The 27164-nt window shown below is 42.8% G+C and overlaps 1 protein-coding gene across 3 annotated transcripts in view; it reads right to left on the bottom strand.

Annotated features, from left to right (window-relative positions):
- Positions 1-18389: 18389 nt before the first annotated feature.
- Positions 18390-27164, bottom strand: part of SLC7A14 (solute carrier family 7 member 14) — a 111686-nt gene continuing 102911 nt past the window's right edge. For all 3 annotated transcript variants that reach the window (XM_019440558.2, XM_019440559.2, XM_019440557.2), the window contains one exon: positions 18390-20776. In XM_019440558.2, the coding sequence (XP_019296103.1) occupies positions 20454-20776 (323 nt within the window). In that variant the 3' untranslated portion in view covers positions 18390-20453. The remainder of the gene's footprint in view (positions 20777-27164) is intronic.

Below are 27164 nucleotides of genomic sequence, written 5' to 3'. Positions count from 1 at the left end.
CTCCTGGTGGATTATTATAAATTTTAAACTTATTCCCTAGAGCTATTTATATTTTCTGTAAATTTAAAAAACTGTTATTAATTAAAATATTTTCCTCAATTTTGTTCAGAATAGAACAGAATTCTGAATAAGTTGGCCTTCAGGGTATGGTGCCAGCTACATAATTCACATGTTTTTAGGTCTGGGCTTCCCTAGAGCTTATTGACATTAAGATTTGAAATCTAGCTTATTATTTAAAAATTCACAAGCTCTTAGACTTTTGGTCATTTAAAATAGATTGAAAAACCTGAGGAGTGCTGGAGGAGGGTGGGGGAGAGAGGGGTTAAGTGGGTGATGGGCATTAAGGAGGGCACTTTTCGGGATGAGCACTGGGTGTCATATGTAAGAGATGAATCAATGGGCTCTATTCCTGAAGCCAAGACTACACTGTATGTTATCTAACTTGAGTTAAAATAAAATAAAATAAAATATAAAATAAAATAGATTTAAAGAGCATCTGCTAAAATTACATTATTCATTTATTCACTCATTGAGTCATTTGACTAGTTAATTGATTAAACAGACATTTAATGAGTGCTTGCTGTGTGCCAGCCATGCATTAGCCACCAGGTATAAAAATAAGCAGGAAGGCAGCCCTCAGATAATGCACAGGCTAGTGGCATAGTCAGGCACATCATGAATAAGGGTGCCGTAGCTTCTTATCATTGCCATCCTTAATCTACGTCGGAAATTTACACCCTGACTGAGAGGGGAAAATAAAATGCCAACAGAAGCACGTTAGTGCAGATTAAAGATAGGAGTTCACAGACTATCTGATATATAAAGGCGTATTGACTAGGTCATCTCTCAACCTGGCACCTTTTTGGCTGAAAGTCAGCCAATCCCTAAACTACATAAAACCTATTGATTTAATTATGAGCTGAACACTGAGGAATTGGCAGAAAGTGCCTTCCCAAGGCTTTTGCACAATGTCCTGTTGAGACCTTCTGCAGAGAAGCATGTTGCTTCTCCTTAGGGCTGGAATTTAGTGGAAGGTGTCAATCTTTTCTCTTCTGAGTGATTTAAAAACTTTCTCTCCAGGGGTTGGGACTCAGTTTTTATTGTGTTAAGGGCAACAAAAACAGCTGAGTCACCTGGCACTGACATGCATGTAAAAGACACGACCAGGTACAATGGGCACAGTACAGTAGAGACAGTGACCTTCATGCTGGAAACTGTAGGTGGTCTGAGGCTGCTGAACTGTTCCTCCTCTAAAAATATGAGGAGTAATGTTTCTTTTCATAGTCGATTAAAAAAACCCAATCAAAACAAAAATCTAGGCGTCTATCGAATAACTAACATAGGCAATATGCTACCACACGAGTCATTTCATGAAATGCATTTCACAAACTGTAAAATTTGGCAATCCATAGTCTTGGCCTGATACGGTGATTCTTCTTCACAAAGCGCTCAGGGAATCCCCGGCTCCTTCCAACACACTGCTTCATCAATCCTAGAAGTGGCTCTTGAACTCATGCTCCAAGATGCCAGCATCTACATTGCAGGTGGAAAAAGGATCGAAGAAAAGAGGCAAAGGCCCATGCCCACTATGTCCTGGGATAGTTCCCTGAAGCTGCCACAGGAATCTGATTGTAGTAAGTCACATGGCCACATCTAGCTGCAGGAGAGGTTGGGAAATACAATCTTCATCAGGGCTGGCTATGTAATCTGCAATGCCCAGTGTAAAATGAAAATGTGGAGCTCTTTTTAGAAAAAGCAGGAAAGAAGTGTTAAAGATAACAAAAATGTAAAGTTTTTTCCTTTTCCTGTGGTCTCTCTTTTGACTTGTCATGATCTTTCACTTTGTTTTGTTTTGTTTTGCCATTTAATGTTGTTCTAGGTAAAGAAAAATTAAAATCTTAAATTACTAGCATGAATTTTACTATTCTTTATATTGTGGAATGTTTGTTTTATTATTTAATTTTTTTAACGTTTATTTATTATTGAGAGACAGAGAGAGACATAGCATGAGTATGGGAGAGGCAGAGAGAGGAGGAGACACAGAATCCGAAGCAGGCTCCAGCCTCCAAGCTGTCAGCACAGAGCCCGACACTGGGCTCGAACTCACAAACCACAAGATCATGACCTGAGCTGATGTCAGACGCTTAACCGACTGAGCCACCCAGGCGTCCCTGTTTTATTATTTTTTAAATGTTTATTTATTTCCTTTTGAGAGGGACAGTGATAGAGAGAGAGAAAGAGGGAGAGAATCCTAAGCAGACTCTGCACTGTTAGCAAAGCCCAATGTGGGGTTCGAACTCAAAAACTGTGAGATCATGACCTGACACAAAATCACGAGTTGGACACTTAACCCACTAAGCCTCCCAGGCACCCCTGGAATGTCTGTTTTAAATGTAAATATAAGAACATTTTACTTTTATGCAGAAACTTAAAAATCCCACAATTTGTATTTGGTCGCTCATGCATCTATTAGGACTTAATTCTTATTAGAACTGTGGAAACATTGCACCAAGCTAACTAAATTGTTTTTTATTTTACTTCTTGACATGCACCCAGTCTACCAATTCTCTCTCGTTTCAGCTTCCTGATGAGTAAGGAAAGGTTGAAATGAAAAGGAACTGTAAGTTGCCCTATTTTTCCCTTTCCTTCTCTGCCATCCTTTTCAGTATAAAGTAGTTGGCGAATACAGGGAATTAATACAAGGATGTGATAGGGTTCCTTGGTCATTGGTGTTTCTTAGGATTCCATTGCCTTCTTTCTGTTTGAAGTGAGCTGTGGTTTGAATGGTAGGTGTGGCCTCTGGAGACTGTCAGTGCACTTGCTTACTCAGTGTCTTAGTCTGTTTCTGCTGCTATAACAAAACACCACAGACTGGGTGGCTTATAAACAACAGAAATTTATTCTCACAGTTTGAGAGGCTGGAAGCCCACCATTAAGGCACCAGCATGGTGGCGTTCGCCCTCCTCCTGGTTCACAGCCAGTGCCCTCTCACTGTATCTTATGCAGCGGAAGGGGTGAGGGACCTCCCTGGGGCTTCATTTAGCAAAGCGTTAATCCCAAGAGAGCTTCACCCCCAAGTACCTAAGTACCTCCCGAAAGATCCACCTCCTAATACCATAACTTGTGGGGCCTAGGATTCCAACATATGAATTTTGGGGGTACTCAAATATTCAGACCGTGATACTCAGTCATAGATATAACCCACTCTTACCTTTGAGCTTGCTTTGAATCTTGCTGAACTCCCATACATCATGGATCCACTGGAATTCTGTGCTCGCGGGGCATTGTGAATGCTATATGAAAATACAGTGGCAAGAAATGTTGGAAACATGTATTGCACATATTTTCTCTATTCATATGCATGCTCTATTGTCCTGTTAGACTTGACTTAGAAAACACAAGTTCAATGGTAAAATTGTCAAGAATTTCAAGATGGCAACAGCAGAGAATTAAACCAAGTACAGGGTCCCCCTTCTTTCAGGGGCTGTGAGACTACACAGGTCATTGTGTCCACGAAGCTGGCCCTGGCTTTTGTTCTAGCTGGCCTTTGTTCTAGCTGGCTATGTACCTAGCTAAATTTTCAATTATTATTTTTTTAAATGTTTATTTATTTATTTATTTATTTTGAGAGAGAGAGTGAGCAGGGGAGAGGCAGAGGGAGGGGGAGAGAGAGAGAGAGATAGAGAGAAAGAGAGAAGAATCCCAAGCAGGCTCTGAGCTATCAGCACAGGGCCCGATGCAGGGCTTCATCTCATGAACTGTGAGATCATGACCTGAGCCGAGATCAAGAGACAGACGCTTAACCGAATGAGCCACCCCAGGCTCCTCGATTAAATGTGTAAGAAGAGAATGGATTTTGAGGGAAACCTATGTGATACTTTCTAACAATTCTATGAGAAGGGTATCTGTCTTAGTTCAGACTTCTGTAACAAAATACCATAGACTCGATGGCTTAAATAATAAACATTAATTTCTCACTGTTCTGGAGGCTGGGAAGTCTAAGATTAAGGTGCCAGCAGATCTAGTATCTGGTGAGGAGTCTCTTCCTGGTTTGCAGATGCTGCCTTCTTGCTGTGTCCTCATGGGGTAGGAAGAGAAATCAAGCGAAAGCTCTAGACTGTCTTTCTTTCTTTCTTTCTTTCTTTCTTTCTTTCTTTCTTTCTTTCTTTCTAATGTTTATTCATTTTTCGAGAGAGACAGAGCATGAGTAGGGAAGGGGCAGAGAGAGAGAAGGAGACCCAGAATCCGAAGCAGGATCCAGGCTCTGAGCTGTCAGCACAGAGCCTGATGTGGGGCTTGAACCCACGAACCGCAAGATCATGACCTGAGCTGAAGTCAGACACTTAACGGACTGAGCCTCACAGGCTCCCCTAGACCTTCTTTTTATAGGAACACAAATTCTATCATGGGGCTCCTCTGTCATGACCTTATCTAAACCTAATTATCTCTGAAAGGCAGCCCCTCCAAACACCATCACTTTGGGGATGAGGGTGGCAACATATGAATTTGAGGGACACACACACATTCGGTCTATTCAACTATTAGTATCACCCCCTTTTTCCCATGTGAAGAAACCGGGGCTCAGGGAGATGAAGTAATGAACCACAGCGACAGCTCTAGCAAGTATCAATACTTGGGGGCGCCTGGGTGGCTCAGTTGAGTGTGTCCGACTCTTGATTTCGACTCAGATCATGACCCCAAAGTCGTGGGACTGAGCCCCACATCAGGTTCCGTGCTCAGCACGGAGCCTGCTTAAAGATTCTCTGTCTTTCTCCCTCTGCCCCCTCTCTTGCTCGCACTCTTTCTCTCTCTCTTGAAGTAAAAGCCTTGAACGCACGTGTTCTAAAGCTAAGGCCCGTTCTGATACTGCTACAGCATACCTGGAGTTTAGGAAATGAAGTTAAATTATGTTTCACAAACTAGAGCAGAATTACAATATCAAAAATATGCATCTTTCACATAGGACTTTAAAGAGAAGTATTGATCTTACCTAAAATAGTAACAGAGTTCATCACACAGGTTTTGTTCATTTAATTCTTACAACCATTCCATGAGTTAGGGACGATCACATAGTCATTTTTACAGATGAGAAAATAGAGGCGCAGAGAGATTAAGTAAATTGCAGGTTCCATAGCCAAGATTATAACCTTTGCATTCTGACTCTAAAGCCTGAAGTATTAAATGCTACTCTAGCCTTCAAACGGAATTTGCCTCCTAAGAAAGTGGAGTGAATTACTATGGAAAGCCATTTAATAAAAGGACAGATACAAAATTAGTGTAAGAGTCTTTAACATAAATCCTCTCCTTCTTAAAAATGTTAGTTTAGAAATAGAGTTAAATTCTGGACCTATTTTCAAAACAATTATTCTTAGAAAGGGATCATTTATCTGTGGTCAATTGGAAAATAAAGGGAACTCAAGCTTCTCTATGGCATAAGAACTATTGGATATTTGTATCTCTGGAAAGAGGAAAGGTAGACTCATATTCTCCACCAGGCCACAAATGGATTTTCAGGAAATAAGGGGAATTAGCTTCTGAAGGGAGTGAACTCTTTTGTAGGCTTTGAAGTCCTAATGAATGACAGATCATACATAATCTGTATGCTAGGTATGGGCCACTGTGGTTACCACTTGTTAGCAGGGGGATGGGAGAGGGGAGGAAGGGGACATGGCCAATGTTCACACTATGGGTTTGGTTTGCAAACAAATACCAAAACGAGTGAGCGCACTCTGTTTTTAGCAAAGAAATCATTGTGCTGGAAAACCCTCAAAATATCAATCACTCAATAAGACCTCTTTAGAAAAACAATAAGATTTTTGTACAGAGCCCTCTTGAAGTTAACCAGTTTGTGTTTAAAATGTGAAAGTAAAAGAAGAGAGCACTCCAGGTCAGAAGGTCTTTCTGAGCTACTTTCAATCCAGCAAGACCCCGAAAAGGGAAGTAGGGCCTCGCTTTGGTTAAAGATTGGCCTCAGGATGGCAGAGAGGGTCAGGGTTCTGATTCTTTAGTCCTGTACTTCTCCTCCTAGCCCAAGGAGGGTGGACAGTGTCAAGACCAGGAGGCTGTCAAAGGCTCCCTCTGTGTGTTAGGATTTGGAATTTCTTTCTTGCTTAACGTTTTATTTATTTTTGAGAGACAGAGCGTGAGCTGGGGAGGGGCAGAGACAGGGAGACACAGGATCTGAAGCAGGCTCCAGGCTCCGAGCTGTCAGCACAGAGCTGGACGCGGGGCTTGAACTCATGAACTGTGAGATCATGACCTGAGCTGAAGTTGGACACGTAACCAGCTGAGCCATCCAGGCACCCCACAAAAACAATTTCTTTAAATATTTATTATGAGAGAGAGAGAGAGAGAGCAGGGGGAGGGGCAGAGACAGAATCCCAAGCAGGCCTCCGGTTGCCAGCACAGAGCCCCACTCGGGGCTGGGAGGAGTGGGGGTGGAGGGGGCTGCTGAATCTCAGGAGCTGTGAGATCATGACCTGAGCCGAAATCAAGAGTTGGACGCTTAATCGATTGAGCCACCCAGGCGCCCCCAAAAGCAATTGTTTTTCATGAATTGTTATAAGATCACAGACTAACAATGTTTGTTTTTAAAATTCTTAGATAACAAACTTTTGTACTTTTGGCTTCACTGTTTCTGCCACAGTTTGTTAGTTTATGCTTTGTAGGAAGCTTTGTAAATGACAGCTCTTTGTGTGGGGTCAGTTTAATAAAAACAGACAATGCAATCCATAAATCCACTTAAATGGGTATTTGTAATATACAAAATATCATAACTTGAATGAAATGGTGAGGGTGGTGAGGGTGGTGCTATCTACCTCTTCTCAGTCCTCAGAAGTTCTTAGGGACCCATATGACCATTAGATCCTCGCAGTGATGATCTGATGAATATGTGGCTCTGAGTAATCCATAGTAAGCTACTTAATACAATATAACACAAATAAAATTAAGTCTTATACTTCATCCATTGAATATGTTATTGTTGTATGTTAATACAGATTATAAGTATATTATAATATATATTAATGTATTATAATAAGCATATTATAATATGTTAATTTTATATAATAATCTATTGAACATAAGGCTTAGTTTTGTTCTCATTTTTTAGATTTTAAATTTTGGAAAAGCAGTTCTAATATTTTCTTTGTTATGTTTTTTTTTGGATGCACCTGATCTAGTGCAGGGAAGAGACATATAAACAAATAACTGTATTCAACATGGAAAATGCTAGATACATTAAGGAAAAAAGAATGCTATGCAAACATGTAGTTGGGAGAGGAGTCAGTAGGGCAGAGGTTAAATTCCAGAAATTCAGAAAAGGGATGCATTTGAGAGGAACTTGAAGGATGAATGGGAGTTTGTTGAGTGGATGAGGGGTGAAGGACATTCAAGAAGAGGGCAAGAGAATGGGCTTAGAACACATTCAGGAGTCTGATGGGGTCAGAATATAGGATGCTTGGGGGAGGGCTAGGCATGAGACTGGAGATACTGGTGGGATATATGCTATGGAGGGCTGATTCTATTGGCAAATGGGAGCCAGTGGAGATTTTAAGTAGAGGAATGACCTTAGAGAAGGATATATTTCCTTTATAAATCATGAACAACATGTACATTTTGAAAATATATTTTTGGCAGGTGTGGATGAAACTCTGTTTGATCGAATTTAAGAAAAAATTATTGATCATTTTCTGTGTGACATGCCATATCCCCAAGGCAATGCAAAGTTGTATCGGTACACATTTTCCATGGTGAAAAACGTGGGCACCCAGGTGCCCCTTGAAGACAGTTTTGGTTGGCTGTACATTACTGAGTTCTACAGTTACATTGCAATTTACTTAAACAACCTCCTGTTTGGGACATTAGTTTGACTTCCATGTTTTGGTATTTTCCCCCTGTAATTATAGATATAGTCTTTGGCATAAACCTTTGACCATAGCTCTGATTATTTATTTTCTTAGGATCAATTTCTAAAGAGTTGATTTAAAGGATCTGAAATCTGTCAGAGAGGTGAACTGCCCAATATTTAATAGTGTGATTGAAATTGTTCTCCACTTTGGCAAAAGTGTAGGGAGGGCCTCTGGATGGTGAAGGAAAACTCAACTTCCAGTCATTCATCCGTTTAACAAATATTCTTTGAAGGCCTCCTGCATCCCAGGCTCTGCACTAGGTGCCAAGGTGCAGTAGGAAGCAAGAGAGTTGTGTTCACTGCCCTCATGGCAGCGATCTGGAAAGTTAGAAATCACAGGTCAACTTATTGTTTATAGATGAGGAAACAAGGTTTACAGAACCAGCTATGGAGAGCCAGGACTGGAATACCGTCTCTCTCTAGCAGTCCAAACCTCTTTGCACCTCACCTGCCAGCTCTCCCCTGAGAGTGATCTTGGGGGCATCAGTTCAAGGCAGATTTATGGTATCTAAACCCTTGCTGTATTTAGATTTAGCTCTCAGCAAGATTGTGAAGTGAATGGGGCTAAGTGTGTCTTTGGGACCCTGGCCTCTTCCTTCTGTGACATTTTCACCTCTGGGAGGCTCCCAAACCCCTGTCAGGCACCCAGGGCCCTCATACTCTGTTCCCATGACCAGGGAAAATCAACTTTCTGAGAAGGAACTAATATCAGTCATTCATATCTCAACATGATTGAATTAAGACACTGTGTTCCTTCTTCCAAGGGGAGTTAACTGTGAAGGCATTTAAAGATCTCTTTCTTACTGAGGAATGCCAGACTTTGTTTCCAATGGAGGCATTTGGGCCTCAGGGAGCAGATAGGGCAGAGGTGTCCTCTCTCTGCTGGTCTTCAAGGCTCACAGCCTACCTCCTTCCCATGCCCTTTCCAGTGGGTTGATCAGCCCAGTCTCCTCCACCTTCTTTTACAAGACTGACAAGGCTGGGTGAGAAAGTGGAGGACATTGTATCCACACCTTGAATAGTTTCCAGTACATTAAAGGGGTTGCTTTGGACACGGAGCTTCATAGAACAGGGAAACCCCATTGCTAGGAAACCCCCTTTCTCCTCCCCACCCTGCCCTGTGAGGAGTGTCTCTGTTAGGAAGGAAATTCAATTACAGTCTTCCAGCCACCAGAAATGAATTTAGATGGACTATTTCCTCTTTGGATTCTGTGCCAAATTGTATTCCTGTTGCTGTGTTTGAAGTTAATTAGAGTCACAAATCATTTGTATTTCCCTCCTCTGAAGGAAAGCCTGCCACTGCACTTATCTCAGCCAGTTAATTGACTTATAGAGGGCTGGCTCATCCCTTCCCGAAAACACTCTAAATGGCTCTGATGGGTAAGCATCAGGATTACACATATATGTAATAAAAGCTTGGAGAATTCAAATTTTCTAGGTCATAAAAATGGGATGTGTGTGTGGTTTTCTCTCTGAGCCTCATAGCTTAGAGTTTTTCTTGATTTGATTCAGGCCAGTGTGAGAATGGAAAAAAAAACCTATCCTCAGGTGGGGGAAGAGGTGCACGTGGGCAAAAGAGAGGAGGGGACCTTGACACAGAAAGGACTCTCACTGCCAGGCACTGAACTGTTAATAGTTGGAAATAAAATGTTTAGTGTTTGGGATATGGGGGTCCCTTAAATTTCGAATGGGGCATTTAAGTTTTAAAATGGTTTTGATATAGGAGAAGGGAAGGAAAAATGAGATAAAAACAGAGAGGGAGGCAAACCATAAGAGACTCTTAAATACAGAGAACAAACTGAGGGCTGCTGGAGGGGAGGTGGGTGGGGGGGTGGGTTAAATGGGTCATGGGTATTAAGGAGGGTGCTTTTAGGAATGGGCACTGGGTGTAATGTAAGAGATGAATCACTGAGTTCCACTCCTGAAACCAAGACTACACTGTGTGTTAACTAACTGGCATTTGAATAAAACAAAGGTTTTCAGTTATGGCCTAAGGAGAAAATGCCTATACAGCAGCTTTGATACTCTGAACAACCTTTGAATCTTTTTCACTTTTAAAAATTGTGGAAAATGTACATAACCTGACACGTATCATCTTAACCATTTGTAAGCATACAGTTCAGTGCTATTAACCACATTCATATTGTTGCACAGCCATCACTGCATCCTCTCGTGAACTCTTTCATCTTGCAAAACTGAAACTCTGCACCCATTAAACAATAAGTCTCCGTTCTCCCCTCCCCTCAGCCCTTCTTACTGCTTCTATGATTTGGATTACTCTAGGTACCCCATATAAGTAGAGTCAGATGGTATTTATCTTTTTGTCATTGGCTTACTCAGCATAATGTCCTCAAAGTTCATCCATGATGTAGCGTATGTCAGGATTTCCTTCCTTTCTTTTTCTTTCTTTCTTTTCCCTTTCTTTTTTTTTGAGAGAGAGGGAGCAAGTGAACAGGAGGGGGGCAGAGCGAGAGGGAGAGAGAGAATCTTAAGCAGGCTCCACACCCAGCATGGAGCCTGACACAGGGCTCGATCTCAAGGACCATGAGATCATGACCTGAGCCAAAATCAAGATTTAGTTGCTTAACCAACTGAGCCATCCAGGTGCCCACGATTTCCTTCCTTTTTAAGGTTGAATAATATTCCATTGTTTATATATACATACACATATATACACATATATGTATATATACATATCCATTCAGTCATCGATGGACACTTGGGTTGCTTTCCTGTTTTAGCCACTGTGAGTAATGCTGCTGTGAATAAGTACCTTTGAGACCCTGCTTTCAATGCTTTTGGATATATATCCAGAAGTGGAGTTTTTACATCATATGCTAATCTATTTTTATTTTTTTGAGGAATAGCCACACTGTTTTCCACAGTGGCTGCATCATTTCACCTTCCCACCAGGGCAAGTTGAAGGGTTCCAACTTCTTCACATCTTCACTAACGCTTGGTATTAAATAACCTTTCAACATTAAGACCCATGTAATGAGGCTGTATTTTGGAATATGTATCCAATTCTTTTGATCCTGGTGATCCCCAGTTCCAGGTTGTCCTGTGAGTCTCCTTGGCTACTATTTACAGATAAACAAACGGGCAACTCTTTCACCAGTAAGACAGAGTTCCAAGGCGTATAGACCTCAGGAGGGAGGTGATGTGTAGGAAAAATCCTTTTTCAGACTGAGAGAAGAGTGGAGAGCCAACCCCTGCTGGTCCTGCTGGATGGTGGGGAGAAGAAGAGAAACGGAGGTAGAATGGAAAGGGAAAAATACTTGTCCAGGCTTTTCCCCTCTCTGTGAGCAGGGTTGTGTTAGGAGTGATAACGTCTGAAAACACTGGACGGATTAGTGGTATACTTACCTGGCAGGGATATGAGCGGTGGTGTGCTTATCAATGTCTAACAGACAGCTCTCTGGAAACAAACAAACAGACCCTGATTTTGTAGCATGTGTCAATTTGCACGGTGTGAATACTCCCACCATGGCTGATTTCAAGCTACCAGTGTGAACTCACTGAGCACGAAGTTGGGAAAAGATGTTGATAGCACATGATTGTAGAGTGTTCCCCAGACAGATATAACGGTTGTAAATAACCTCAAGAAGAGTTAAATGTAGTAGATAACAGTTAAATGTAGTAATTAGTTTTGAGTATTTATTACCTTTGTTTTCAATACAATTGATTGTAAGGTTATAGAAATTAAGTTTTTAAAAATTTTTTTTGATTAACATTTATTTATTTTTGAGAGAGAAAGAGACAGACAGAGCACAACCAGGGGAGGGGCAGAAAGAGAGGGAGACACAGAATCCGAAGCAGGCTGCAGGCTCTGAGCTGTCAGCACAGAGCCAGATGCAGGGCTCGAACCCACGAACGGGAGATCATGACCTGAGCCAAAGTCGGGCGCTCAACCGACTGAGCCCCCTAGGCGCCCCGAGTTTTAATAATAGTTGTCTTTAGCAACTGACTCACAAAAGTTATGAAAAGTTAACAATTGTTCTCAGGATCAGGCTGCAGCACACCACAGGCTAGAAGCTGCAATCATGGGCTATAAGCATCAATGAGCAGAGCCCAGAAATAATAGTGTGTCATTAGTGACAGAAGTGACTGGATACTTTGGCCCGTGGTGGTGGTCCTGCCCCAGGTCTCAGAGGGGATGCAGTGGGTTCTAAAGTGGAAGTGCTGAGGGCTTGGTGGACCAGCAGAGGCCTGGAATCATACCAAGGAGCATCTGTGTGCAGGAACTTCACAACTGGGATTCAGTGTGGACTTTGGAAGTGAATGTCATCATGAAATCCATATGGCTAGATGGGCCAGTTCTTTTTCCATGGTCACCTGTGCAGGGAACAGTCCAGGTAGCCATTCAGCAGCAGCAGAGGGTCCAGAACACCTTAGTTCTCATCTGCTCGCCTAGCCTCCCCCAACCCCCCCCCCCCAACTTCTGTGAGATCCTGTAGGTTCTGTTCCCAGATGTCATTTTGGAGAGAAGCAAGGGGGAGGGGAGGAAATCCAAAAGACTGAGCCTGCATCCCAAAGAGACTCAATCATCGAAAAAGAGACTAAACTAGAAGACAGCCGTGATTCTGCAAATGAATACATTTAAAATTTGTTTTTCTCTCCCTGCTACCCAGGCAGGTAGACCCTGGCAAGGGAGATCAACGCATTGCAGAAAATAGAGACATGGCAGGTTCTTTGCATCTCATGCGGTGTGGCATTATGTGACCCTACCACACCACTTTACCTTTTCTCCAGATGTCACCACTGTACTGTCAAGCAGTAAAAATAAATTAAACCACCAGAAATGCTGTCTGTAGGCAGGTAATGGTCCTCCAGTTTGTCCCTAAAATGAATGGGGGCAACGAGTCGGAATGCTCCTTGGTGCTGAGGATGGAGGGCAGGTGTGTATGTCTTGTGGTATTGGGGATGGGGTAATTCTGGAAGCAGTGTAGTGGGGGGTCCCAGATGGAGCCTGGTACCAAGTTAGAAGAAAATGACCAGAGGGAGATTGGGTCACTTCCTGTCCTCCTGAGAGTCCACTGAAGAAGAACTTGTAGTTCTCTTCATGGAAATAAAGTGAATTTGAAAGGTAGGATGACACTGACTTTCTTCAAATTTCAATTTTCATAGTCGATTAGCTGTAATTTTTAAAATATTTTTATTCTGAGAATGAATTTTTCCACAGTAATGCAATTAGTTCCAAAAAAAAAAAAAAATGAGCTCATTTATCTGGCTTTTCTACAAAGGACAACTGAAACATTTAAGGCAAGATTCACTTATTCGTCTCCATTTTAGAATGGAAAGAAAGTATCAGACTTCAGGTACTGACTAAGGTGAACAAAATAGGGGGAAGTTCCTTTTTCTTTTCTTTTTTTTTCTTTTGGTAGTCTTCTGTGTAAAAGCTTTACATTACTATGTATATTTTATAGTAAGACATTTTTGTTTCTGACTTTATCACCCATTTTTAAATTTAAAGGCACACAATAAAGCTTTATGCATTTATTAAAATATACACATTTTGGTAAATTTAGAATTTTCCCTTAGTATCTTGATAAACCAATATATTATCAACACCACAGTCATTTGAAAATAAAACACACCCCATAACATATCTGCAAATTATTTCTTTCTTCATGATACACTACAACACCCCATTGTACAGTGCACCAATGGGAATTAAAAACCACAAAACGAACAAACTTCAGCAAATACAGCAATTTCATACTCCCCCCACCAAAAAAGAAAAATAGCAGAGAAAGACACTAGAAATTACCATCGGCAAAAAGCAAGTTGTACTTCTCAAGGACCAAACAAAAATGAAACAAGTTAGTAAGATTTACAAGCTGTATTTATAACTTTGGACATGAATTGAACAGTAATGTTTCTTTTCCACAGTGAGAAAAGCTAGAATATCGAGTGAGTTCTGTCCTTAGATGGTATAACTACATGGGAAGAAGAAAGAAGAAATAGCTGCTCTCTTAAAAACCCGCAGCCCCTCTATCAGCCCAGACAGTTGAGGTATTTATGCGCCATCATAGCACTAACATGGCATGTCTTTGCTTTGGAAAGTGGGAACGTATGATTTCTGCCGTAGATTCTCGCCTTCGGGAGCATGAGTGAGACCAGTGAACTGGCAATTGCCAACACCAATCAGTTGGAGATGTGCAAGGAGCTCTCTCCTCCTCTGGATATTGGAATGAGCACAATCCTTCAAAGTCCGCACTGCCTGGGAAATTTACGTGACCCACAACTCTCTTTAGCCAATGTCGCTAATGTCAATGTTAGGAAAGTGTAATAGAAAAAATAAAAAAGCACAGGGTGAGTCCCTAATGAAAAAAATCCAGGCTGCTCTTGTTTCCGAATTCTAATACGGAGCCATTTTCTCTCCTTATTGTACCAAAATGTACTGAATGGTCTCCTGGGGTAAAAAATAAAAGCTACCTGTTTTCAGAAGACTTAAAGCCCAAAGCTGACTTTGCGGAAGTCCTGTATGAATTTGGTAATGCCATGCACGTAGAACACTGTTTAACGATTTCGAGCACTATTTTATTTTATTATTTATTTTTAAATGTTTATTTATTTTTGAGAGAGTGAGAGAAAGAGAATGAGAGTGTGCAAGCATGATCAGGGGAGGGGCAGAGAGAGAGAGAATCCCAAGCACTGGGATGAGAGAGAGAATCTCTGCACTCACAGTGCAGAACCTGACCCGGAGCTTGATCCCATGAACCTGTGAGATCACGACCTGAGCCCAAATCAAGAGTTGGATGCTCAACAGACTGAACCATCCAGGTGCCCCTCTAGCACTCTTTTAGTTGACACTGCAGAATATATATTCACTTTTGATGGGCTTCAAAACTCTCACCAATCCCTGTTGGGCTTTAAGCCCTAAAAGAAAAAAAAGAACATTATTTTAGAGCAATAATTTTGAGAAAAGACAATGGCCTAGGTATTTCAGAATGATGCATGTGTCATTCAAGCCAAGCCAGAAAAGGAAAGCATTTTAGAAAGCAGTAGCTCCTGAGGAGGAAAGGAAATTACAATAGCTTCTCCTCTAAAGTCTTAGATAAAAAAAAAAAATAGACACAGGGCTAACGGTTGTGTACATGAAAGGGGCTTTTTGCCACCCATCACCATTCTAACTGAGAAATACAAAGTCAGCTCTTTGATGAAACAACATCCGGGTTCCTGCTCGCCATGGAGCCTGTGGTTCGGGATGCCGTTTCTGCGTTTGCCTGCTGTTTAATTACAAATATTGTCTCTTTTCACCGCCAGGCCTCAGTGGTTACCAGCTGGTAACTCTCTCTCTTAGGGATTTCAAAGGGCCCTTGCAGATAAACGGGTCCTCAGTGTCAGGGAGGTGAAGCATATGGAAGTAATGGAGGCTCTGTGGACATTTTGGTTGGAAACACCTTCCTTGACTAGTCTTGTTTCAAATGGCGTAAAAATGGAGTACTGCCATGAAGCCCTAGTGGCAAACTTTGGAGTGTGTGTCTCATTCGTGCCCCCTCTCCCACCAGCATAAGAAATTAAGGCCATCTCTGGATTGGTCACTAACCTGGAAGCTTACATCCAAGAGGGGCCATTAACTCCACCTGGATTCAGTGAGCTGGTCCCTTCCCTGCCTTCAGACGTGGTTCCTGACTTCTGACTTTTCCACTCTGAGATACAAAATTAGGTCAACCTGTGGCTGACCCGCCATGGGCTTCCACTGACATCTCAGCCCCTGGTGAAAGCTGGGGTGAGGGGAAAGCCACTTCCTTTGGTCTTTTAGGCTGAGTCTCAAACTCCTGTAGCCTCTGTTTATAATACAGAGAGAAGGTAGCCCCTTGTAGACTTCCAACAAGTGTGATGTGAAGGAGGTCAAGTTGATCAATTCTTTTCAGGAGAATAGGGGAAAGACATTTCTTTGAAGGATTTCATGTTTTGTTTCCCAATAATCGCTGGCTTTATATCTAGACAAATGGATCGTTAAATTCAACAACTTCCGCCCCCCCCCCCCCCCCACCCCAGCACAGAGCCGGATGCAGGTCTCAAACCTACAGTGAGATCATGACCTGAGCTGAAACCAAGAGTCGGAGGCTTAACCGACTGAGCCACCCAGGTGTCCCTTAGCCTAATTCTATCATCCAATTCCTTTCTCCAGTTCAACGTGGCCTTGCAGTCAAGCTGAGTAAAATCTGGAGCTGAGGTTTTACTGTTTACATTAGTTAGATATAAAAAGTTGTTAGGTTTGGTCGTTTAAACTTATTGTTGAAACTTATAAAGTGGTCGGGGCGCCTGGGTGGCTTAGTCGGTTGAGCGGCTGACTTCGGCTCAGGTCATGATCTCACGGTCCATGAGTTCAAGCCCCGCGTTGGGCTCTGTGCTGACAGCTCGGAGCCTGGAACCTATTTCGGATTCTGTGTCTCCCTCTCTCTGACCCTCTCCCGTTCATGCTCTGTCTCTCTCTGTCTCAAAAATAAATAAACGTTAAAAAATTAAAAAAAAAAAAGAAAATTATAAAGTGGCTGTGAATAACTTCGTATTGTCTGTCTACACGTTAAATGACTGTACTTTTCCTAGGTTAACGATGAAATCAGGATTCAAAAGAAGAATCAACCATACATTGCTTTAATTTGGATATATTTTCCCCTTTAATGTATTAAGTCAATTTGAAATGTGTATGTGATCTGTTAGCTCCTTCCACAGGCGGATGAGGCCACTGGCCCAGCTTCTTAAAGTCCAACCTGACTCATACCTTCCTCATTTCCCCAGTGCCTCCCCACCCAGAGAGAGCCAGCCAGTTTAGTTCGCTGTTCCAGTCTATCAGTGAGTAAGCCCTGACCACCTTCTCAGCATTACTGCTTACTGTTCCATATGTAAATCGTGCAGACAGCATAAGCTCCTGTCAAACTAGCTTCTTGCCTTCCCTTGAAGGAGGCACAGTACAGATTATTAGTCACAGTACAGATTACCAGCCAGTCTCCACCTTATGCGTGCTGTTTCTCCACTTGGCAAGCCTCTCCCCCATTTCTACCTGGCAGAATTCCGCCCATTCCACAAGGCTCAACACAAGGGCTGCATTCCCTATCATTTTTTTTTTCTCCAATGGAAGGAGGTCTTTTCCATACTTGAACTCCAATTTCACATTGTAATTCCCTCATCTCACCTGTAACCTTCACTATAGTTTTTATTTATATATCTTATATATCCTGATTTCCCTCATTTCTTATGCCATAGCACAGAATAAGGACTCCACAAAAAATTGTTGAATACATGACATTTCATTTTCCTTTCATCCATCTATTCATCCATCCATCTCATCATCAGATATTTATTGAGCATTCACTATATGCCAGGCACGTGTTTCTGACAAAATCTAAGTCTGAAGCTTATATGTGGGTTTCAATAGTCTATGCTATTCTCTACCCTCATGGGGAAAGATTTGTTGTTATCATGCAGAAGTATTTCTTCTTGTCATTACTAACAATTCCATTATTTTTCAAGTTGCCCCTCACCGGCAAATCTAGCAATGCACATAAAGATTTTGCGCTTGTGCACTAAACACACTTCTAGATTTGTCTTATCCTTTCTATCTCTATTTTTAATTTATCCAAACTCCTCACTTTTTTTTCGGTATTATATGTATTTTAATGGCCACCTCAAAATCCTTTTGAAATGAAGCAGAGTACCGATAAATAGAATACAATTACAAAAAAAAAATCAAGTAATTGGTTCCAAACTACTAATTCACGCAATGAAACTTCCCTGGAAGAGCTTTTGCAGCAGAGAAGAATTCAATAAAATGTAGGTCTTCCTTGAACTCCATTCAAGAGGGCTAAGTTTCTTCAGTAATTATAAGGTGATCTCACTTTTAACATGACCCCAGAAAGTGGTCTTGCGGAAATTGTTAGGAAACACTAATAGAATCATTCTAGTCATTGACGGTATTTGAAACTGCATTCTGAAATCTGGGACCATTGCACAGAGGCTGGGAACAAAACATGTCAACTTACCTTAAGAAATCTTTTTCTATCATACTAAGTTTTTTGATTTATTTTTTTTTAAAACCAAGATTGCTAGGGAGATGACTAACTTTAGAGAAATGAAGAGGCCAGGATTAAGAAAAGAAGGAGATACCATTTGGGAGAAATGGCTCCAGAAAAAAGAGCAGCTCATAGGACCTTCACAAAATCTATATGCCAGTGGTGTTTACCAAAGCGTGCGTTCTCTCTCCTCATGCTGCAGAAATTTCGTACATCTGCCACCAGACTATTGTAACCTTAACACTCAACCCTCATAGTAAAAGGAAGCTCTTTCACCCATGTTAAGATTTTGTTATTTTGCATTCATATTTCTTTTGGGAAATTTTAAATGAATACAGCCCCATCCCATCTATCTGGATATCTCAGGCTTAGCACGTTATTATTTGATTTAGGCAGATTTGTTGAATCTCAAAACTAGTTCAGAACTTTGTATTCACAAAACATTCCTGATAATTAGCTTACGGTTCATTCCCACGACTATATTTCACAGACCAGCTACTGTATCTTTATGGTCAAGTGTAGGGGAGAGAAGACACGGCATTGCCATGCATCACGTTAAAATGACAGAATGACCTCAGGGAACCAGAAATCTGAACAATTAATACAGAAAAAGAAGATCTAGAAAATAGGAGTTGCTTGAATTTATTGGCGTACATTGGCTATGGGTGTGATATGCAATTGACTTAAAAGCGTGTTAAAAAACTAGTTTCAGTTGACCTTTAATTTTAAGCCCAGTGCGCCATCCACGAGGACTCAGGCTTGGTGGTTTTGTCTGCGTTTGGCAGGCGTCAGAGCTGTGCCTTCCCTGAACTGGGAACCCCAAGGGCACAATGTTACACTTCTTTCCCTTCTCATCGCTTAGCCCTTGGTACTTTCTCAATCAGTGTTCACTGAGTGAAAAAATGGAATTTGCCTCTTCTTCAGAATCCTAAAGCATGCCAAGATGGCAGGAACCTCAACAGTTAAGAAAGAATACACTTCACATTAGTCGATGTATTCTGGAAAACTTTTGGCATAATGCTAGATCCGGGAGAGAGAGGGCACGAAATTTGCTATTTTGTCCCCCTTTCAGGAAACTCCCACAAAGATTTTAGCTCGACTGAAACTGTGCCTTCATGTTTTCGCATGCACATCTCAGTGCAGCCATGGGAATCCCTGGAACCCAAGAGGAGAGATTAGAGGCCATGTGCTTTCTTCCTGCGGCACGTTCTCTCATCTAGGTTATTTCTGAGAAAATTCTTTTAGGAGCCCCTCTCATGGCCCAATTTAGACCTTACTGGGTCGGTGTTTCTCTGGGCTTCAGTGAATCCTGCTCTGGGAAATAACAGACAAAATACATGTCTAAAAGGGAGCTACTCCAGAAGAATAAGGTTCAGAGGTGAAATGTGATCTCTTGGAATGTGATTACCTAAGTAGCTGTGCTTTCACATCTTTGTTTTCAGAGGAGCCCCCACCAATCAAGTGGTTGCAAATCTCAACAAACTGCACAATTTATAATTTTGGAAATCTGAAATAGAATTTGCAATGTGATCTCACTGGCTGGGTCACTTCTCCTTGTAAAGATTTTTATCCGATTATAAAACAAACGGCCTACTTCTTCAAGGCATATTAGTGCCATGAAATCATGCTCCAACTTTGCCCTCTTTCATTATATCAGCAGGAGCTTAGGGGCTGGTAAAAGAAAAGGTATGACAGAGAGTTAATTTCTGCCAATGCCCTTCTGGCCTTCGCTGCAAGAGATGCTTGTTTAATTTTTTCCCGGGCACGTAAGTAGGCCTTTGATGGTGCTTCTCACCATGTTGTGGGGTCTGTGCGACTGCTTTATGGTAAATCTGAAACCTCTGGGGAAATGGTCTCAGAGTCCCTAACCTTTGCTGGTTCCTGAAGTTATAGTGTGGAGACTGAGAACCTTGGGGAATAAAAAGAAGCACGCGTCTTCTCCCATGAATTCGTTTTTGTGAGATCTGAGGACAAAGTGTTGCTGGCTGAGGAAGTGCTAGCACCCACCTGCCCACCCCCTGGGGAGCAGTCCTCAGCCCACCAGCGCTGAGAGGATCTTTGCCCTTGTGATCCCGGTGCCTGAAAAGCCGTCCTGTGCCCACACCCACCTGCTTTGGCACATCTCCAGGAGGAGCTGCAGCCTCGGTGTGGCCCAAGAAGTTAGCCCCTTGCTTCTGGGGTCTCAGTAAGAAGCAGAAGGATTCAACCAGCAAAGCAAAGGCCTGGGAAACATTTGCTGCCATCAGCTCTGATGGTTGCACCTAAGATAGAATTTCTTGTAGCCTCCTGTTTAGTTTTTTTTTTTTACAAGGGAATCGGTGACGAAACCCAGGTTAGACCCTTCAACAGAACTATCCTGAAGAGCAAAAGTAGCAAATGAAGGGCTATGACTGGGGACTGACTCTGGGGGAAGGCTGGAGTTTTGAAATGAGAGCCAAAAAATGTTTTCACCCTCTAGCCCACAGGTTAAGTTACTGAAAAGAAATCACCATCGTGTCTACACGTTTCTTGTGTGTTTACTCCTACTCTGGAGAGTAATCTAACTCATCATTTGCAATCAGGGCCTCTGAGTTCTGTTTGTGTTTGCTTTTGCTCTTTGCTTTGCTACTTGTCCGGGTGTTTGCCTTAGCATCTGACATCTGTTGGTAATAGAAGCCTTTGTCCTCGGCGGGCCCGCCCCAGTTCTCCTGGCTTTCGCCTTCGGTGGCGTAGGAGAAACCCTCCTCCACCGAGAAAGGGTCATCCACGTCGTAGCGCTGGTACGTGCTTTGGTGCAAGGCTTCTTCTCGAGCACTGATTTCCAGGGTGCTGTTCCAGATGCCATACCCAAAATAAATGAGCATACCTGCCGGAGGGAAAGGCACAGGTGAATAAGCAGTTGCTTGGGGATCCATGGGACTAGCGGGGAGATCACTCAAATGGTGAAAGCAGGGCTGGGGGTGGATGTGTTTTCTTTGGTCTGCACAGTGTCTGGAAAAGACTCAAAGTGGGATATCTTGCATTAAGCAACCCTTATTCACAGCTTTCCCTAAAAAACTCCGAAGGTCTGACAACCCTGTCCCCACATTTCTGTATGACAGTTTCAGCTGGAGGTGAGAACAGCTGCCGCTTCGGACAGAATGTGGGCTCTTTAGTCGCCTCTGTCCCCACGTCCCTGTTGACATCCAGCCCACTACACTCATGGAGGTGCCAACCAGGACTTTGAATTTTCCACCCTGGCTTAAATATTTATGGATCACCCACAGTGCGTCCCCAGCCTTCTTACAGTATTTTATTATCCCACGCCTCCACCAGGGGACTCCCTCTTTTATCTTACCGTTGAGCAATGTGCATATATTGCCCTATGGTTTACCTTGACATTTTTCACTCACCAAAGGAGTATTATTATATTACTGCCACTCAGAGCTGTTTACTTTCTTCTGTGGGCTCTCAGAGTGTCTGGAGCATGCCACTGTTACGGCCCTGAGAACATCTATTGTGTGGTTACCTGCACAGGGTGGTTCTGTTTTATAGACTCTGCAGAAAACTGGCGCTTAATATTTGTTGCATGAAAGAATGAGGACTCCTGATGAGCATGAATTTTCCAGTGCAACCTCCTTACTTTGATGTCATTCCAAGCCAAGGAAAGAAACGTGTCTTCCTAATTGATAGGTAGCATTAATAAGGGCTAATGTTTCATTTCTATTATAATTTTTTTGAAATAACAAAATAGTTTGAGAAGCCCCGTTTTCCACCTTGAAAAGCTCATAAAGGCTCAGGGCCTGGAATGGGTGAGAACCATATCCCTGGGAGGTCATAGGGCATGATGATTAAGACTGTGAGCCATGGGTTCAAATCCTGCCTCCCATCACTATTAGCTGTGTAACCCTGGACCAGTTACTTAACCTTTTTGTGCCTCAGTTTTCCCTTTTAGAAAACCATAAGATAGATACTGATAACTTGGGGTTGCCATGAGGATGGAATGAGATAAGCGGTGGCTTTCAACCCTGGCTTCACCTGGAGGGTCACCTGGGGAGTTTTTGAACCGCCCTTATACCCAAACACCACCCCTGGAGATTCTGATTTAATTGGCCTGTAATATGATCGAAGCATAGGTATGTTTTAAGGCTTCGCAGGTGAGTCCAATGGTCAGCCAAGGCTGGGAATTCCTTAGCTCAGGAGTATAAACCTGAGGCACATACTCCATTGCCGACTCTGGACACATTATGGCTTGGCCACTGGATGGCACTCTGTTATGCAACCCCCTTCCAGACCCCAGACACCCTCTTCCGAGTGGCATTAGCACCTTTGACTTTGCTAACGCTGCAGGCATCTGTAGAGCTGTTTGCATAGAACCTTAAGGTCAAGTGTGCTTTCCTCTTTGGTACTTGAGAAATCCTTCTCCCTTTTGAATTTGAAGTGTGTCTTTTTAAGCTTGGATTTCTCCCTCCCTGTCTCAAATGACTTTCTCCTCACCCCTTCCCCCATCCCCCAGTGAAATCAACTTTCCAGGAGCCAAAGTAAGCAGAGATTTATAGTCCTAATTGGTAATAAATCCTGGAGTTAATCATTTGCAGATGTAGCTATTCTCAAATAGCAACTTCATTTTTCTGAGCACGGATCTTTACTCTTTCTTGTCTGGGGGCGGAGGGTGGCCACGGGGATAGTTATCATCCTTGTGTAGCACAAGGCATCCAGACCTCCTCTAAAATGGCCAGTATGCTGCAGCTTGAAGAATGCCTGTTTTGGAAGCATGTTTGAGATCTGAGAGTAAATTTCAGGAGACTAGGTGGGATCAACAGGTACACACCTTTTTTTTTTTTTTTGGCCCAATTTTGCTTTTTTGTTATTTTTTGTCTTAGACATCAAGGCAGGTGTCAAATCTTGCCTCCTATTCCTGCTTGGTATCTATTATATCAATTTTTTCCATCTCTGATCCCCTTCTCAGACCCTATTTATAAGCAAATTATTTTCCTACTGAGCTTAATACCATTTCCCCCCCTTTTCCCTTTGCCCCTAAGTTTTCTGCTGTGCCATCACGTGGCTCATCATTCAAGCACTGGTTTGACATGTATTCCAACAGACCTTCCCATGCCCCCACCAGAATTTATGGAAATTCTCTAAGAGCCTCATAGAATCCTAGATATATAGAGCTGGGAAAGAGGCTGTGAATGAATGCAATACCTTCCCTTTACAGAAAAAGAAACAGGCTGAGGGCAGAACCAGCATTCTATATGGATAGAGAGAAGGCTCTTGCATACCCAGTCCTTCACACCTCTCCTCCGCAGGCTGGTGTATAGACTATGCATATCACAGTACATATTCAGTGAGAGGTTATGTCTAAAATAACAAAAAGGGGCACCTGGGTGGCTCAGTCGGTTGGGCGTCCGACTTCAGCTCAGGTCATGATCTCACGGTTCGTGGGTTCGAGCCCCGCGTCCGGCTCTGCGCTGACAGCTCAGAGCCTGGAGCCTGCTTTGGATTCTGTGTCTCCCTCTCTCTCCGTTTTTCCCCTGCTCGCTCTCTCTCTCTCTCTCAAAAATAAATAAAAATTAAAAAATTAAAAAAAAGAGGTTATGTCTACATTTGTTGTTTGGGAATGGCTGAGTCTGAAGGAACGTGTGTGTGTGTGTGTGTGTGTGTGTGTGTGCATGAATGCATTGACTATGATTACTTTGAGAAAGCAACCTATGGAATTCTGCCATGTAAATATTTATGGGCCTTTTAATGTTTGCTCTACAATTTCAAAGGTGCATTATTTTGTCTTCTAAAATATATTTCAAATATGAGTGCTCTGAACCAAGAAGTGACTTGTGCATGCAGCCTGATGGAATATATGGTCAACCTGGGCAAAGGTCTGGTGTTCTGTCTGCCTTCATCCTTCTTGCTGGCTCTTGAGTAAATTCAAGAAAAGTGTTGTGAGGGGCGCCTGGGTGGCTCAGTAGGTTGAGCGCCTGACTCTTTATTTCGACTCAGGTCATGATCCCAAGGTCATGGGATTGAGCCCTGTGTCAGGATTTGCACTGAGCATGGAGCCTGCTTGGGATTCTCTCTCTCCCTCTCTCTCTGCCCCTTCCCCCCTTGTGTGAGCTCTCTCTCTCTGTCTCTAAAAAAAATAATAATAAAAAAAGAAAAGTGATGTGAAGCACTGAGGATTGAATAAAAGGAAAAATGTAGGTGGACAAAGAAACAGGAACAAATGAAGTGAGGAAGGGAGGGTAGAAGGGAGGTAGAGAGAGAGAGAGAGAGAGAGGAGAGAAGCATGTACTACCATCTGTCACACATAAACAAAGGCTTTGTGTCGGAGGAGTAAACAGAGCTGCTAAAAGCCTCCTGTGTAGAAGCAGGGTGTTTTGTTTCTGCTCCTTTCTTCAGCTGGCTTACAAAACTAAGCATGAGGTAGTTTCTGAAAAGTCTGTGGGGATTCTGGGAATTCTGAATCATCTAAACTGAACTTCGCACAACACCTCCGGGTGCTGAGGTCCTAATGATACATTCGTTATGTTGCGCCTTTCCCCCAAGAAGCTCAAAATGTTATACATATGTTATCCTGTTTAGATCCCTCCTTGCCTGTTCAGGAGTGTGTGTGAGTGTGTGTGGCTGGGAGTGGGAAGGTTGCGATTACGTGTGTCGCACAGACAGGAAACTTGGGCACGGGACAAAATAAGAGATTTTCCACAGCAACATGGTTAGTGGTTGGACTGTGGATCCTTCGGGGTCTCTCCGTGTCCTGATCCAGGGTGCTTCTGTTATTTCTCTCACCTGCCAGGGCTATAGACTGATTGCAGTCAATCTTGCTTAACTTTTTAGTTTGAAGAATTTCAAACATATATCAAAGTGGAGAGAATAGTATAAAAAACCCCATATAGTCATCACTACTTTGCTCCTGACATCCACCCACCGCTCCCTTCTCAGGTTATTTTGAAACAAATCCCTTCCATCCTATGCTTCACCTGTAAATAAATAAGTACGTATATTTAAAATAGCATTCTTATTTAAATGTTCATTTATTTGTTTTGAAAGAGAGAGTGCAAGCAGGGGAGAGGGAGAGGGAGAATCCCAAGCAGGCTCCACACTCAGCATGGAGCCCAATGCAGGGTTAGGTCCCACAAGATTGAGATCATGAGATCACGACCTGAGCCGAAATCAAGAGTTGGATGCTCAACTGACTGAACCACCCAGGTGCCCCTAAAATAGACTTCTTAAAAATACTTTACTTACTATCATTATCACATCTAAAAACTAATAATAATTCCCTAAGATTATCTGATATGCAGAAGTATTAACATTTCCCTGAATTATTGTGCATGTGGGGGAAATACTCTTTACCGTATGAGGCTATAGACTTACTCCAATGATGCTATCACTGCTTGATAGAGTTTTGGGGCACTGTTATTCAAGTCATCACTGGGGCTGGCATCATATTCTTTTGCAAACCGTTACAGATGGCAAAGTTAATCTTTTGAGAGAGGATTCGCTTTTGGCCTAAGCCAGAAGTCATTTGGAATGAACCCTTAAGAATGAGACGGCTAATTGACATTTGCATATTTAATCCTGCTGTGTCTTAAAAACTTAGATCCATTGCTTTGTAGTTACACGTCTTATATCTGTGATAAATGAAAGGCAGGGGTGATGTTAAAAATCAGGGGGGTGGTTAGCTCTTCTGTTGCCGTAGGGTCTTGGAAGCCCCCCTGGTGGGCTGGAGTTATTTTTTTAGGGAGAGGAGAAGCTCAGGGCAGCAACAAGTTAGCAGCAGGCACAGAAGGGTTTCAGTATTTTAAAAAACAGACATGGCTGTACCGGGCACATGGGCTGAATGCCAGCCCTGGTCAAAGGTAATGGCCATGAGTCCCGCAAAAGGCTGTTTGCAGCGAAGGGAAATATTCATTCAAAAGGAGGCATTGGCTTTTCTTTCAGACAGAAATTCCCTGGTGGAGAATGTGCCCAGGAGAGGTTCACGCTAGACAAGATGAGGAATCACTCCTTCAGCAATTTAGTGGGCTTTTTTAATGTAGTAGAATACTTTGTGATCATAAAGCCCTTTGTAGAAAAGTACTTCCTCGTCTATCATCCCAGAGAGGTCAAGAGCTGGTTAATAAGTCAGTGATTGAAAAGGCACTGGAACTTTCATCTGTTGGGTCTAAACTGATGGCTGTGCCCATCCCACCCGGGCACCTCCAGGGAAGGTTTAGAAATGCCAAGCCTGCCTTCAGATGCTGGGACAAACAACCACTTACTCTACTTGTGTTGTTCCATTTGTGCAAACTAAGCAAATGGCGCCAAACCTACAAGTGAGGGGGTAGGAGGAAGGGGGTGTCTCTGGATCATATGGGGAAAACCTAGCACAAAACCTCAAGTCTGAAAAGAGACTGGGTGACCTGGAGATAGACAGCAGCAGCAGATTTCTAACCTTACGGGCCCAAAGTCTGGCTGAGGAGCAGATGTTGGATCTCTAGAGTCCCCTGGGGGCTTCCTGTCCTCTGTAGGCAGCAACAGGGCTCAGGGCCAGATGAGGTGGGCCACCTGACCTCAGGCTGGGTGGAGCTACCTCTTCCTGGGGTGCACTTTCCAGCAGGAAGCCCTGCCCGCGGCAGATAACTGAGGCACTTTGTTATGCCCAGAGGCTTTTTTATTTTTACTGCTCTGGGATCGACTTCCCAAAACAGACATTTGCCAAGGCAGAAATGAAAACTAAATGGTAATGAGAAGGTGGCCTCCCCACCCACTGCCATCCCTACCAACTCCTGCTTTGCTAATTAGTTTTTAAAATACCACCAGAGGGACGCCTGGGTGGCTCAGTTGGTTAAGCATCTGACTCCTGATTTTGGCTTAGGTCGTGATCTCACAATCGTGAGATCGAGCCCCGCATCAGGCACTGTGCTGGGCATGGAGTCTGCTTAAGATTCTGTCTCTCCCTCTCCCTCTGCCCCTTTCCAGCTCTCTCTCTCTCTCTCTCTCTCTCCCCCCCCCCCCCAAAAAAAATACCACCGCAAGCCCATTGATTATAATAACAGTAAGGTTTGTTTAAGATGGTGTGGCCAGGAAGAGCAGGCTTGGATTGAATGGGGTGTTGGGGGGGGGTGTAGAAATTCTCTTCCTGGCCCTGCTACCGATCAAATACAAAGTCACATTACTTTATGCCTCAGTTTCCCATCTGCAAAATGGAACCGGGGACTTATTTTATTTGAGGGGTATAATGGCCATGAAACAGAATGCAATCTTATTAAAGAATATTTTAAAAAATCCAGTAATGC

This window comes from Panthera pardus, unplaced genomic scaffold (genome assembly GCF_024362965.1).
Source record: "Panthera pardus isolate Hobbes unplaced genomic scaffold, ASM2436296v1 HiC_scaffold_16, whole genome shotgun sequence".
NCBI classification, from domain to species: Eukaryota; Metazoa; Chordata; class Mammalia; order Carnivora; family Felidae; genus Panthera; species Panthera pardus.
The sequence above is the reverse complement of the archived record's forward strand: the minus strand, read 5'-3'. Positions and strand labels throughout refer to the sequence as shown.